General features: G+C 47.3%; 1 protein-coding gene and 1 long non-coding RNA gene across 2 annotated transcripts in view; one reads left to right on the top strand and one right to left on the bottom strand.

Moving 5' to 3' along the window:
* Window positions 1–4441, bottom strand: part of RGSL1 (regulator of G protein signaling like 1) — a 33215-nt gene extending 28774 nt beyond the window's left edge. Inside the window, exons 1-2 of the mRNA XM_048861917.2 lie at window positions 4429–4441; window positions 579–661 (exon numbers count right to left, since the gene is read on the bottom strand). Coding sequence (XP_048717874.2) covers window positions 579–661; window positions 4429–4441 — 96 coding nt within the window. The remainder of the gene's footprint in view (window positions 1–578; window positions 662–4428) is intronic.
* A 5710-nt stretch (window positions 4442–10151) lies between these two features.
* Window positions 10152–12832, top strand: LOC142073002 (uncharacterized). The gene is made up of 2 exons (XR_012669654.1): window positions 10152–10950; window positions 11447–12832. It is a non-coding gene; the product is annotated as an uncharacterized LOC142073002 (long non-coding RNA).
* Window positions 12833–13514: the final 682 nt, after the last annotated feature.

Below are 13514 nucleotides of genomic sequence, written 5' to 3'. Positions count from 1 at the left end.
GGGGTAAGTGACTGGTCTCTTGGGACTGGGAGCAACCTGAATATTTTGTGATTTTTGGTGTAAGTGACCATTTATCATTAAGTCCAGCTTGTCGGAGTGGCAAGATAGACTGGAGAGTCTAAGGGGACTGTCTGTGACTCCATGGTAAGACTGGTATAGTGATCCAGGAGTTCACATCTGTTACTGGCTTGGTGAAATCTTACTTGTAGAACACACCACCAGTTTGGGGGCATCTGCCCTGTTTTTGACAGTCTGCCCTGAGGTAGGCAGTCCCTGTTGTGAGCGACTCCAGACAGCGCGACACAGGCACTATGTGCAAAAATAAGGTGTTATTCCTTCTGTGCTGCCCAAAGTCCTGCTTGGATAACTACATTCTGCCCATCTAACCCCCTCCCCCCCGTACATAGCTTGCAACAGCTGACAAAATTACATCCAAAGATGCATGCCCATGGAGCAGGGGTAGGGATAGCTACCAGAGCAGTACTGGCCTGAAATTCACAGGGTTCCCTAAGACCTGCAAACTCACGGAGGGTAGAATCCAGAAAGAGAGTGAGCTAAACTGTAAGATGGAAACTTACGGGGAGATTCAGGAATGTGTTGAAAAAATCTACAAAGACTTCATCTTCCAGCAGAACCACCAGCTCCTTGGAGGCTATCGTTGCTAGGGTTGGAGAAGAGAAACAGTTACCCAACTTTTGTTACAGAGAGGGAGAGAAACTGAACCAAAAAATGAATTTTAAAACACTAGGGTAGCCCACTGGGGAGTGTTATAGGGCCCCCTCTGTGCTAATTACAGGAGGTATGGATGTGTTAGAGCCACAATTTGCAAGCTTACGCTCAAGCTGCAGCTCACACCTTTAGCTCTGGAAGTTCCCAGTTCAATCCCTGGTAGTCTTCATACTAGGAAAGAGAATTGTTTAAAACGGTTCTTAAATAATTCCTTCTAAACCCAGTTTAAGGAACACAAAAGGAGGAGAATGTTTAATAGATTGGGTTCCTGTAACACTGAAAACTCTAAGAACACCTCCACAAGAGGCTTGGGAAGGGTGGACAAGTTCTCTCACAGTACACTGTGGAACAATTCCTACAGCTGCTCAAGTTAGTGAGGTGCTAAGAATCCTGGGGTATGCGCCAAAATTATCATTGTGCCTGACCTGGGTTACTGCAATGCCAATGTGGACACAGCTGTGACTTTAAGCACCCCCTTGTTCTCACACTACTGCAAAGATGTTTGTACAAAATATGCTTTGTAAGGTATCATTTGAAAACTAATAGCAGGTCTATAGAGGTGTAAAAATCATGAATGGTATGGAGAAAGTGAATAAGGAAGTGTTATTTACCCCGTCACATAATACCAGAACCAGGGGTCATGCAATGAAATTAATAAACAGTAGGCTTAAACAAACAAGGAAGTACTTCTTCACACAATGCACAATTAACTTGTGAAATTTGTTGCCTGGGGATGATGTGAAGGCTAAAAATATAACTGGGTTAAAAAAATTAGATAAATTCATGGAGGATAGGTGTATCAGTGGCTATTGGCTAAGATGGTCAGGAATGTAACACCATGTTCTTGGTGTCCCTAAACCTCTGACTGTCGGAAGCTGGGACTGGATGACCGGGGATGATCACTCGATAAATTGCCCTGTTTGGTTCATTCCCTCTGAAGCATCTGGCACCAGCTACTACTGGAAGACAGGATACTAGCTAGATTGGCCATTGGTCTGACCCAGTATGGCCACTCATGCTCTTATGTTCTAGCACAATGGTCCTCATTGTAAAATGCATGTATTAATCTAATATGTGAAGTTATGAGTTCCCTCTCTATAAGTTTACTAGAAGATGCGTAAGAAGACAGCCTAGATAAGCAGGTCCGTCCTAGACAAAGAAATGAGGGTTTACCTGAGTTTACCTAAAGTTTGTTTACCATTAACAAAGCTATAAAGCAAACCATCCTGGGTTGTCTTGAGCCTGAACCTGAGACACATAGAATTAACATGGCTCCTACACACCAGAGAGACCAAATCCCCAGGAGGCCTTTCTAACCTTGAGAACAAAAACTATTATTTAGGAATATAAGGAACAGAGAGAGATTCCATTTTTAGCTTTCACCTAAGACAAGAGAAACCAGTACCTTGTACATCTGTGGAAGGGTCCTGACTGAGAGACAGCCAGCCATGCCGGACCAAGAGCAATTGGTGAGCGAAACCTTGCGAGGTAGAGTATTAGACTTCTAGATGCATGTTTTCACTTTTGTTTGCTTGTAACCATCTCTACCTTTATTTCTTTTGCTTGGCTTCACTTAACCTATGTCCTGTTTGTGACAGGGTTTACCAACCCTGCACTGGGCCAATGGGGTGGGACCAATCACTGTGGGCCCAGGAAGCCACACCCCCTTACCCCTGCTACACATGCTCCAGGTAGAAGGGACAGATAAAAGGAGACATCCCAGCTCAGTCTGGGCTGGCTGAGGAGAAGGAAGGATGTGTGTTGCAAGCTCCTGCAGAAACACCTGAAACTCCAAGAGGCGAAAACTGTGGACCAGGATTAGGCTGCAGACGACCACAGAGATTTATGGGGACACCGAGCCGCTGCCAGCCAGGAAGAAGCCTGAGGTGCACCTTGCGGTAGGAAGTGACCCAGGGAATGTAGTAGAAGTGGATGCTTAAACCCTTAACAGGGAATTTCCCAGCTTCATAGGGCCCTGAGTTGTAACCTGGTGGAGCAGGATGGGCCTGGGTTCCCCTACCTCTCCCCACTTTCCACTAGATGTGATTACTGTTTGTTTGAGCTACCCTGCCCAGGGGCTACAAACTGACTGTTTGTTCTGCCCTGCCCAGAGGGTCAGAACCCCCAATTGCTATTGCCTGTCCCAACCAGGAGGCTCAGGGGCCATACACTGTTTGTTTGCCCTGCCCACCCAGGGGCTACAGACTGCTTGTTCTGCCCTGCCCAGGGGCTGCAGGTTGATTGTTTGCTTGACCTCGCCAAAGGTCCTGAGCCTGCCTTGTAGCAATATCTGATCCCACAGGGAGTCCTGATGACTGTGTGATGGGGTGTACCAACCCTGCACTGGGCCAACAAGGACGGCCCCTTTTGACAAGCAGGATTCCCCCATCACATTGCTAATAAAGTTGTTTATTTTAATCTAAATCAGCCCAGTGCTGTGTTGAATTTAAGTGACTATTAACTTCAGTTAACATGGCAAGCTGCTGGGTATTGTCTCTCTGAAGGAGCAAACAAACCTCATTTCTCTGAGTAGTCCAGGAGAGGGCTGGACCTTTCAGGGCAGATCGTTTTGTACAAATTCAGGATTGGAAGTGCATTGGGGTCATCTTGCCAGGAGTAACCAAACCTGGGTGGGGCTGATGTGTTGTAGGCAGGCTGTTGCAGTCAGAAGCACTGACCCAGAGCTGCGCAGCACACAGACACTCAGGATATTGCATTCTTGTCTGGTGGCTGTTGGTGTCCAGGCTATGACCCACAGCAGCAGAGCATTTAAGCTATCCAGGGTTACAGGGCAGGCAGTGACATAATCCCTTACTGGTCTGGATTGCACCCCAAAACATGACAGTGGCTACATGGGTATGAGTTGAGTGTGGCTGCATAGCGTGGACACTTGCGGGTGGGCGTGGCTAACCAGGGTGCCCATTCCTGGGTCCCTGGACCTGAGTAAACTCTGCAATGAACATATCCTGAAGAAGGTTTTACGTAGCCAGAGTTTGTCCCAGTGTGGGATCCCAGTTTCTGAAAGGTCAAAGGGCAACTCTCGAAACAATTAAAGAGCCTAGCTCAGGCACAAATAGCATTAGTACTGTGAAATCAATGAGTCAGTGCAGGACAAAATAAAAAAGAGACACTGTGGCTGACTGCAAGAGAGGACCAATCCCAAAATAGATTTTAAGACTAAAACATCATGTGCCAGAACTCCAGCTGGTGTGGATAGGAATCACTCCTTTGACCCCCGAAGCTACTCCAGCTTACACCAGCTGAGGAACTGGCTCTGTAAATTGTTACCCTTTAACTACTTTTCTGCAGAGCACGCTAATAAATTCCCAGAAACCAACACAGGTCAAGGGACAAGAGAGACAAAGTGACTCAGGTTACACTGACAGTGATTAACTTCAGAAACTCCATCCATCCAAGGATCGAAAGGTACTATACAAACATTATTAATGAAGGTATTATTATCCCTGTTTCACAGATATGGAAGTGAGGGACAGAGGCAAGATGGGCACCTAGAAAATGTGCACTCCAAATTAATGGATACTTCTGAAAGCTTACACTTAAGTGACCAAGATCACACAGCAACTCTGTGTCAGGCAGGAATGGAACCTAGATTTCCTGAGTCCCTGGCCTGTGCTCCCACTTTTCCCTCTTTAATTGCTTGTTAAGGCCTCCAGCAAGAGTGTGTTGCAGGTAACTCACCTGTCTTGTTCATGTTTCCCCTGTCCTTGAGATCTTTGTTGTCACTGCCAAGCAAGACCATTCTAGAGGGAGTTGTTCCTTTGTGATGCGTTAAGGATTGCAGCTCTGCAGAGTTCCATGTGGTACCAGCTGGTGAAAGTGCAATGCTACTCTGAAAATGGCACTGCGGAAGTCCCTGTGTATCATCTGCTCATTGATCTCTGATCAAATCTGGGATCATTTCTTTTCTAACTGCAAACCCTACAAATGTACCTTGGGAAGCTCAGCATCAAGCTGGGGACTTTCTCTCTCAAGCATCATCCCCTGTAAGAAAGATTCTGAAGGCCCAGAGTAGGCCCTTAGTGATCTCTGTAACCCTTTTGTCTTCAGATTAGGCCATCACCTGTCCTCCGGCTTCTTAAATGGTATAAATACCTTCCAGTCCTGTCCTGTAGCAAAATCAGCTTCCAACAAAAAACATTTGCTGTGGAAGCCACAGAGGAAATACTGGATCCTAAAATACAGCCAGTCACTTCTCTTGATTATGGTCACAATCCTCCAATGAGCTCTGTCCTCACTTCAGGAGCTCACAGTGCAGGAGCCCTGTTGAAGTCAGACTCAGCACAGAATCACCTTCTACCCACATGTGCCAGGGAAGAGAAGAGCTTGTAGGGAGTGTGATGGGTTTGATCACAGAAACCCCCTTGGGACTGTCACCTGATGTGCTGAGACTACCTCTGAGCCCGTTTTCCCTGCTAGTTTGGGCCTCCAGAACCCTGCCTTGTTGAGCCAGATACACCAGACTGCTCCAACACAGACCCAGGGTCTGAACCACATGCCCCAAAGCTGCAGACTTAACTGAAAACAGCTTAAGAAGTTCTCCAGTCTCCAGCACCCAGACACCCAGCTCCCAATGGGATTCAAACCCCAAATGAATCTGTTTTACTCCGTATAAAACTTATACAGGGTAAACTCATAAATTGTCCACTCTCTATAACACCAATAGAGAAATATGCACAGCTGTTTGCTTACCCAGATATTACTTACTTTGGGTTAATTAATAAGCAAAAGTGATTTTATTAAATATAAAAAGTAGGATTTAAGTGGTTCCAAGTAATAACAGACAGAACAAAGTAAGTTACCAAGCAAAATAAAACAAAATGCGCAAGTCTAAGCCTAATACATTAAGAAACTGATTTATAGATAAAATCTCACCCTCAGAGATGTTCCAATAAGCTTCTTTCACAGACTGGACTTCTTCCTAGTCTGGGACCAATCCTTTCCCCTGGTACAGTTCTTGTTAGCTCCAGCTCAGGTGGTAACTATGGGATTTCTCATGACTGGAGCCTCCTTTGTTCTGTTCCACACCCTTTATTATATAGCTTTGGCACAAGACAAGAATCTTTTGTCTCTCTGGGTCCCTAACCCTCCTTCTAAATGGAAAAGCACCAGGTTTAAGATGGATTCCAGTACCAGGTGACATGGTCACATATCCTGTGAGACCCCAAGCTTTCATAGAATCATAGAATATAAGGGTTGGAAGGGACCCCAGAAGGTCATCTAGTCCAACCCCCTGCTCGAAGCAGGACCAATTCCCAGTTAAATCATCCCAGCCAGGGCTTTGTCAAGCCTGACCTTAAAAACCTCTAAGGAAGGAGATTCTACCACCTCCCTAGGTAACGCATTCCAGTGTTTCACCACCCTCTTAGTGAAAAAGTTTTTCCTAATATCCAACCTAAATCTCCCCCACTGCAACTTGAGACCATTACTCCTCGTTCTGTCATCTGCTACCATTGAGAACAGTCTAGAGCCATCCTCTTTGGAACCCCCTTTCAGGTAGTTGAAAGCAGCTATCAAATCCCCCCTCATTCTTCCCTTCTGCAGGCTAAACAATCCCAGCTCCCTCAGCCTCTCCTCATAACTCATGTGTTCCAGACCCCTAATCACTTTTGTTGCCCTTCGCTGGACTCTCTCCAATTTATCCACATCCTTCTTGAAGTGTGGGGCCCAAAACTGGACACAGTACTCCAGATGAGGCCTCACCAATGTCGAATAGAGGGGAACGATCACGTCCCTCGATCTGCTCGCTATGCCCCTACTTATACATCCCAAAATGCCATTGGCCTTCTTGGCAACAAGGGCACACTGTTGACTCATATCCAGCTTCTCGTCCACTGTCACCCCTAGGTCCTTTTCCGCAGAACTGCTGCCTAGCCATTCGGTCCCTAGTCTGTAGCTGTGCATTGGGTTCTTCCGTCCTAAGTGCAGGACCCTGCACTTATCCTTATTGAACCTCATCAGATTTCTTTTGGCCCAATCCTCCAATTTGTCTAGGTCCTTCTGTATCCTATCCCTCCCCTCCAGCGTATCTACCACTCCTCCCAGTTTAGTATCATCTGCAAATTTGCTGAGAGTGCAATCCACACCATCCTCCAGATCATTTATGAAGATATTGAACAAAACCGGCCCCAGGACCGACCCTTGGGGCACTCCACTTGATACCGGCTGCCAACTAGACATGGAGCCATTGATAACTACCCGTTGAGCCCGACAATCTAGCCAGCTTTCTACCCACCTTTTAGTGCATTCTTCCAGCCCATACTTCCTTAACTTGTTGACAAGAATACTGTGGGAGACCGTGTCAAAAGCTTTGCTAAAGTCAAGAAACAATACATCCACTGCTTTCCCTTCATCCACAGAACCAGTAATCTCATCATAAAAGGCGATTAGATTAGTCAGGCATGACCTTCCCTTGGTGAATCCATGCTGGCTGTTCCTGATCACTTTCCTCTCATGCAAGTGCTTCAGGATTGATTCTTTGAGGACCTGCTCCATGATTTTTCCAGGGACTGAGGTGAGGCTGACTGGCCTGTAGTTCCCAGGATCCTCCTTCTTCCCTTTTTTAAAGATTGGCACTACATTAGCCTTTTTCCAGTCATCCGGGACTTCCCCCGTTCGCCACGAGTTTTCAAAGATAATGGGCAATGGCTCTGCAATCACAGCCGCCAATTCCTTCAGCACTCTCGGATGCAACTCGTCCGGCCCCATGGACTTGTGCACGTCCAGCTTTTCTAAATAGTCCCTAACCACCTCTATCTCCACAGAGGGCTGGCCATCTCTTCCCCATTTTGCGATGCCCAGCGCAGCAGTCTGGGAGCTGACCTTGTTAGTGAAAACAGAGGCAAAAAAAGCATTGAGTACATTAGCTTTTTCCACATCCTCTGTCACTAGGTTGCCTCCCTCATTCAGTAAGGGGCCCACACTTTCCTTGGCTTTCTTCTTGTTGCCAATGTCACTAGGTTGCCTCCCTCATTCAGTAAGGGGCCCACACTTTCCTTGGCTTTCTTCTTGTTGCCAATGTCACTAGGTTGCCTCCCTCATTCAGTAAGGGGCCCACACTTTCCTTGGCTTTCTTCTTGTTGCCAACATACCTGAAGAAACCCTTCTTGTTACTCTTGACATCTCTGGCTAGCTGCAGCTCTAGGTGCGATTTGGCCCTCCTGATATCATTCCTACATGCCCGAGCAATATTTTTATACTCTTCCCTGGTCATATGTCCAACCTTCCACTTCTTGTAAGCCTCTTTTTTTATGTTTAAGATCCGCTAGGATTTCACCATTAAGCCAAGCTGGTCGCCTGCCATATTTACTATTCTTTCGACTCATCGGGATGGTTTGTCCCTGTAACCTCAACAGGGATTCCTTGAAATACAGCCAGCTGTATTTCATTCTTCTTGGTCTGACTCACAGGAAGGCTTGCATGTAAACAGAGCCATTTACAACCAATTGTCCTAGTTGATGGGAGCCATCAAGATTCCAAACCCCCATTAATGGCCCACACGTTGCATAATTACAATAGGACCTCAGAGCTATATTTCATATTTCTAGTTTCAGATACAAGAATGATGCATTCATACAAATAGGATGACCACACTCAGTAGATTATAAGCTTTGTAATGATACCTTACAAGAGACCTTTTGCATGAAGCATATTCTAGTTACATTATATTCACACTCATTAGCATATTTTCATAAAATCATATGGAGTGCAACATCACAGGCAGCATCAGCAATTCACCACCCTGGCTTCTGAATCTCCGCTACTGCTCTATTCTTTAGGTAGCCTGGCTTGCCAGCTTATACTTCAGGCTTCGCCCACTCTCGGGCTGCAAGCTGGACTCCAGTTCAGGCTCCAAGACCCCTTGCTGCCCATGCAATGCAGGGAGTTTGCACTGTAATCCAGTTAGCTCTCCTTTATGGGGAAAGATGGAGAGGCAGCTGAAGGCAGGTCCCAGAAGGGCAGGGAGACTAAAAATGATATGTTGAGTGCCAGGCAGCTGCAGAATGGTGAATTCCACTGCAAAAATGCAGAATCCTGTGGCATCTTGGAGAAATGCCATATGCCATGGTCATCTAATTGTGGAATCCACAGGGGCCAGTCTGAGATGAGTGAGGCAGATCACACCTCTCTGAACTACTGGTTCAGGCTGCCTGCAAACTCAGAAAGGTGCTGCTACGACGCTTTACATTAAGGGCATGTCTACATGTACAGCACTACAGCGACGAGTGAAGACGCTCTATGCGGACAGGAGCGAGCTCTCCCATCGGCATAATAAAACCATCTCTGTGAACAGCAGCAGCTATGTTGGCTGGAGAAGCTAGCTCAGTGCACACGGGCGCTTATGGTGGTGTAACTTCTGTCTCTTCAGGGTGGTCTGTGTATTCACACCCATGAGCGACATAAATTATGCTGACATAGGCTATATATCTATACATTTTATTTCTAATTTACAACGTCTTGTCTGAGCTTTGAAGCACAGCAAGAATTTGAGTAAACAAATCTTTCTATTCTTTGAAACAGAGCACATACCTGCTGAGAATCTATGACATAATGTTAAAATGCAGGCCTGGATTACCCTGACAATGTTAGTGTCTAATAAAAACAACAAGGAGTCCAGTGGCACTTTAAAGACGAACAGATTTATTTGGGCATAAACTTTCATTGGTAAAAAACCCACTTCTTCAGATGCATGGAGTGAAAATTATAGATACAGGCATAAATATATACACAGGCACATGAAGAGAAAGGAATTACCTTACAAGTGGAAAACCAGTGTTGACAAGGCCAACTCAGTCAGGGTGGATGTGGTCCACTCCTAATAATTGATGAGGAGGAATCAATACCAAGAGAGGGAAAATTGCTTTTGTAGTGAGCCAGCCACTCCCAGTCCCTGTTCAAGCCCAAATTAATGGTGTTAAGTTTGCAAATGAATTGTAAGCTCTGCAGTTTCTCTGTTTTTGAAGGTTTTCTTTGTTGAAGGATGGCTACTTTAAAATCTGTTATTGAATGTCCAGGGAGATTGAAGTGTTCTCCTACTGGCTTTTGTATGTTACCATTCCTGATGTCTGATTTGTGTCCATTTATTATTTTACGTAGGGACTGTCTGGTTTGGCCAATGTACACGGCAGAGGGGCATTGCTGGCACATGATGGCATCTATCACATTGGTGGATGTGCAGGTGAATGAGCCCCTGATGATGTGGCTGATGTAGTTGGGTCCTCTGATGGTGTTGCTAGCTACACCATGGCTACCCCTCTGATACTTTCTAATGGCTAAGAGTAATTTGTGTTCCATGACAGCAGATGGCACCATCAGATTAGAAATACTAAACTCAACATTTATCCCAACTGTGTTTTGATTCTTGGTATCACATTACACTGGATGCATCAGCAGAAAGACAGGAATCATTAACACACGGTCACTCCTTTCACGTCTCCCTGAGTTAGTTTTAGCAGTAGCCTCCAGGTTTGCACACACAGAGTCAATGCCTCTGGAGACAGTGCCTAGTGGATTGAGCATGCGGCTGGGAGTCCGGACTCTTAATCCTGATTCCAGTGACACTGACTTATTCTGTGGCCTTCAGCAAGTGATTTCATCTCCCTGGATCTTCTCAGGCCACGTCTACTCTACAGACTTTGGTTGATGTAAGTTATGTTGGCCTCAAGTCGCCGCAGTTAGTACAGCTCGGTGCATGCGCATCCTTGACTTCTTGAGCTGGTGCTGCGGCGGGGGAGTGTTTGCAACGGTGCACAGTGCTCCATGTGTACGTATCCTAGTGTGGGTAGTTTTGGTAACATGTGATGGGGCTGAAATGAGCCACGCAGGGTGACTAGGAGCAAGGGGTCAACTTCCCAGTGTGCATCTGTCTCCGTCCTATAATGTCATGTATATCCCATAATTTTGTGCCTTTTAAAAAAAATCCCACAAACCTACGTGGCCCTCCTCGCTGTCCATCTCTGACAGAAGCATGGAGCCTGCACAGCTCTGCATTATTGTCAGGAGTGTCGCAAGCACAGGACGCACAATCCTCTGGTGTTTGTGGAGCGGGAAGAAAAACTGAATCTGTGGGGAACGTGACGATTTCTTGGAGGCCAGATTGCTGTGGGACACAGCGAGAATCAATTCAAGGTTATGGGAGGCATTCACGGAGCAGCTGCAGATGGGGGAGTGCTGCTTCTGGGCCCGAGAAACAATCATTGACAGGTGGGATGGCATCGTAATGCAGGCTTGGGACGGTGATCAGCGGCTGCAGAACTTTTGGATGCATAAGGCCACATTTTTGGATCTGTGTGCGCAGGGCTGTCCCTAGCTATTCTGGGGCCCTATGCAGCCCCTCTGTGGCAGGGAGGAACCACCTTGGGGGGCAGGGAGGAACCACCCCCCAGCACTCACTGGCGGCACAGCTGGGGCCAGGCCGCTGCACTTCCCGCTGCCAGTGAGTGCAGGCCCAGCCTTGCTGCAGTCCTCAGGGGAGTGGGGGTGGGGCTGCGGTGGAGCAGGGACGGGAAGAGTGGGGGCTGGGGCAGGGAAGGGGTGGGGCGGAGCATGGGTGGAAGAGGTGGGACGGGGCTGGAACAGCACACAGCTGCGCAGGGCACCAGGAAATTTGCCCCAAATTTCCTGGTGCCCTACACAGCTGCGTACTTTGCGTATGGGTAGGGACAGCCCTGTGTGTGCTGAACTCACCCCAATCCTCCAGCACAGGGACATCAAAATGAGAGCTGCGCTGACAGTGGAGAAGTGAGTGGCAATGGCGCTGCAGAAACTTGCAATACCAAATTGCTACCGGTCAGTGGGAAGCCATTTTGGAGTTGGAAAATCCACTGCAGGAGCCATCTTTTTGCAGGTGTACAGAGCCATTAATCGTCTCCTGCTATGCAGGCCTGTGACTCTCAGCAATGTGCAGGACACGGGCGATGGCTTTGCAACAAGGGGATTCCCAAGCTGCAGCAATAGATGGCACGCATATCCCTACTGTGGCACCAGACACCCCTGCCAAAGAGTACATCAGCCGAAAGCGCTATTTTTCTATGGTTCTGCAAGCATTGGTGGATCACTGGGAACATTTCATGAACATCAGTGTTGGCTGGTCAGGGAAGGTTCATGATGTGCGCATCTTTAAGAACACAGGACTGTTCAGAAAGCACAAGCAAGGAGATTCTTTCCCAACTGGCAGATTACCATTGACGATGTTGAAATGCCAGTAGTGATCCTGGGTGACCCAGCCTTCCCCCTGGCTCATGAAACTGTACACTGGCCACCTCGACAGCACCAACGAAAGATTCTACCACTTCTGAGCAGGTGCAGCATTACTGCTGAATATGCTTTTGGTAGACTGAAGGGACACTGGTGTTGTTGGATGTCACTGAAAAAAACATCTTAATGGTTATAGCTGCCTGCTGTGTCCAGCATAACACATTCTGGGCCAGATTCTCTGGTCCATTAGGTCCACTTTGTGCATGTGACAGAGTGGACTTGAACTGGCTAGTGGAGAATTCCCTGTGCAAAGGAGCTATCCACTGGCATAGAACTGGTAAAGCCAGTGGAGTCAGCAGGAGCATTTCTAGGGTGGGTTGGTGGCAGGAATGAGCATGGCAGACTGGAGCTATGCTACCGCCAATCATCCACTGGGGTAACATCCCAGAGGGACCATGCGCCACTGATATCAATGAGAGCTGTCTTTGCCGATTTATGCTAATCCCACATGACATGGAATCTAGGCTCTGCAACCAGCTCCCTGCACTGTGCCCATCTCACGATGGCTGAACAGAGTTGGGTGGGGTGGAGAGTTGGGCCCGCTGTGTTATACTGATACTCTATACAAGCCATTCCTTGTGGTGGTGCATTGATATTTGGTGTGATGGGGTTCAGTAATGAGAAGTAGCTCCAACCAGTGTTCTTGTGCCAGGCTACCACCAAGGCTACTGACCAGCTAGAATCTAGGGTTTTTGAAGGTGATTCTGTACTGGTGGGCTGTTGAAGGAGGGGCAATGGGACCTACTCCTGCTCCCATTGAAGTCAATGAGAGCTTTGCCATGGATTTCAGTGGAAATAAAATTGGACACATTTACTGTTTTATACTCAAGTTCTCCTGTGAAACTTATGTAGAAACCAGACTCCCATCTTGGCTAATGGTGTCACTTCACTTTTCCAAAGCAGCATGGTGGTGGCAACCTACAGGAGGCTCAGAAATCCCCATTTCAGTTAACAAGCCCATTACCAGCCAATACGTTTGAGAGCAGCAGGTGCTGTCATCAGAACGCTGCTTTCTTTCTTCAGCATCGCCCAGCTAGAAAGCCTCCCCTCAGTGCCAACACTCATGTCAGTCCAGGTGAGGGACACGTAGGCTGAGAGATCAGTTTTGGAACCTCCGCCTTGGTCTCATGGTTTTCAAAGCCTTCTTATAGGGCCTGATCAAGTGTCCACTGATTCAGAAGGAGTCTTTCCGTTGACTTCAACAATGGGCATTGGATCCAACCCCTTGCATTGGTGAGCTATGCCTGTCTTGTGCATTATAATGTCATTGTCACAGTTGCCAACACTCACATGATGCATCATGATTGGGGTTCTTGGTTTGTCGCAGCAAATGTTGCAAAACCACAGATGACTCCTGGCACGTTTTGATTCAGTCACGGACGAGTGACTCACCCGGGTTTCTGCATTATTCTCACCACCCATGCAAGGAACAGGAACCGAGTTCTCCTCATGTCCCTGGAAGGTGCTGGGAGCAAGGGCATCAGGTCTTTTTACTTCGTCAGCAGAGAGGC

This window comes from Caretta caretta, chromosome 8 (genome assembly GCF_965140235.1).
Source record: "Caretta caretta isolate rCarCar2 chromosome 8, rCarCar1.hap1, whole genome shotgun sequence".
In the NCBI taxonomy this organism is placed as follows: domain Eukaryota; kingdom Metazoa; phylum Chordata; order Testudines; family Cheloniidae; genus Caretta; species Caretta caretta.
The sequence above is the reverse complement of the archived record's forward strand: the minus strand, read 5'-3'. Positions and strand labels throughout refer to the sequence as shown.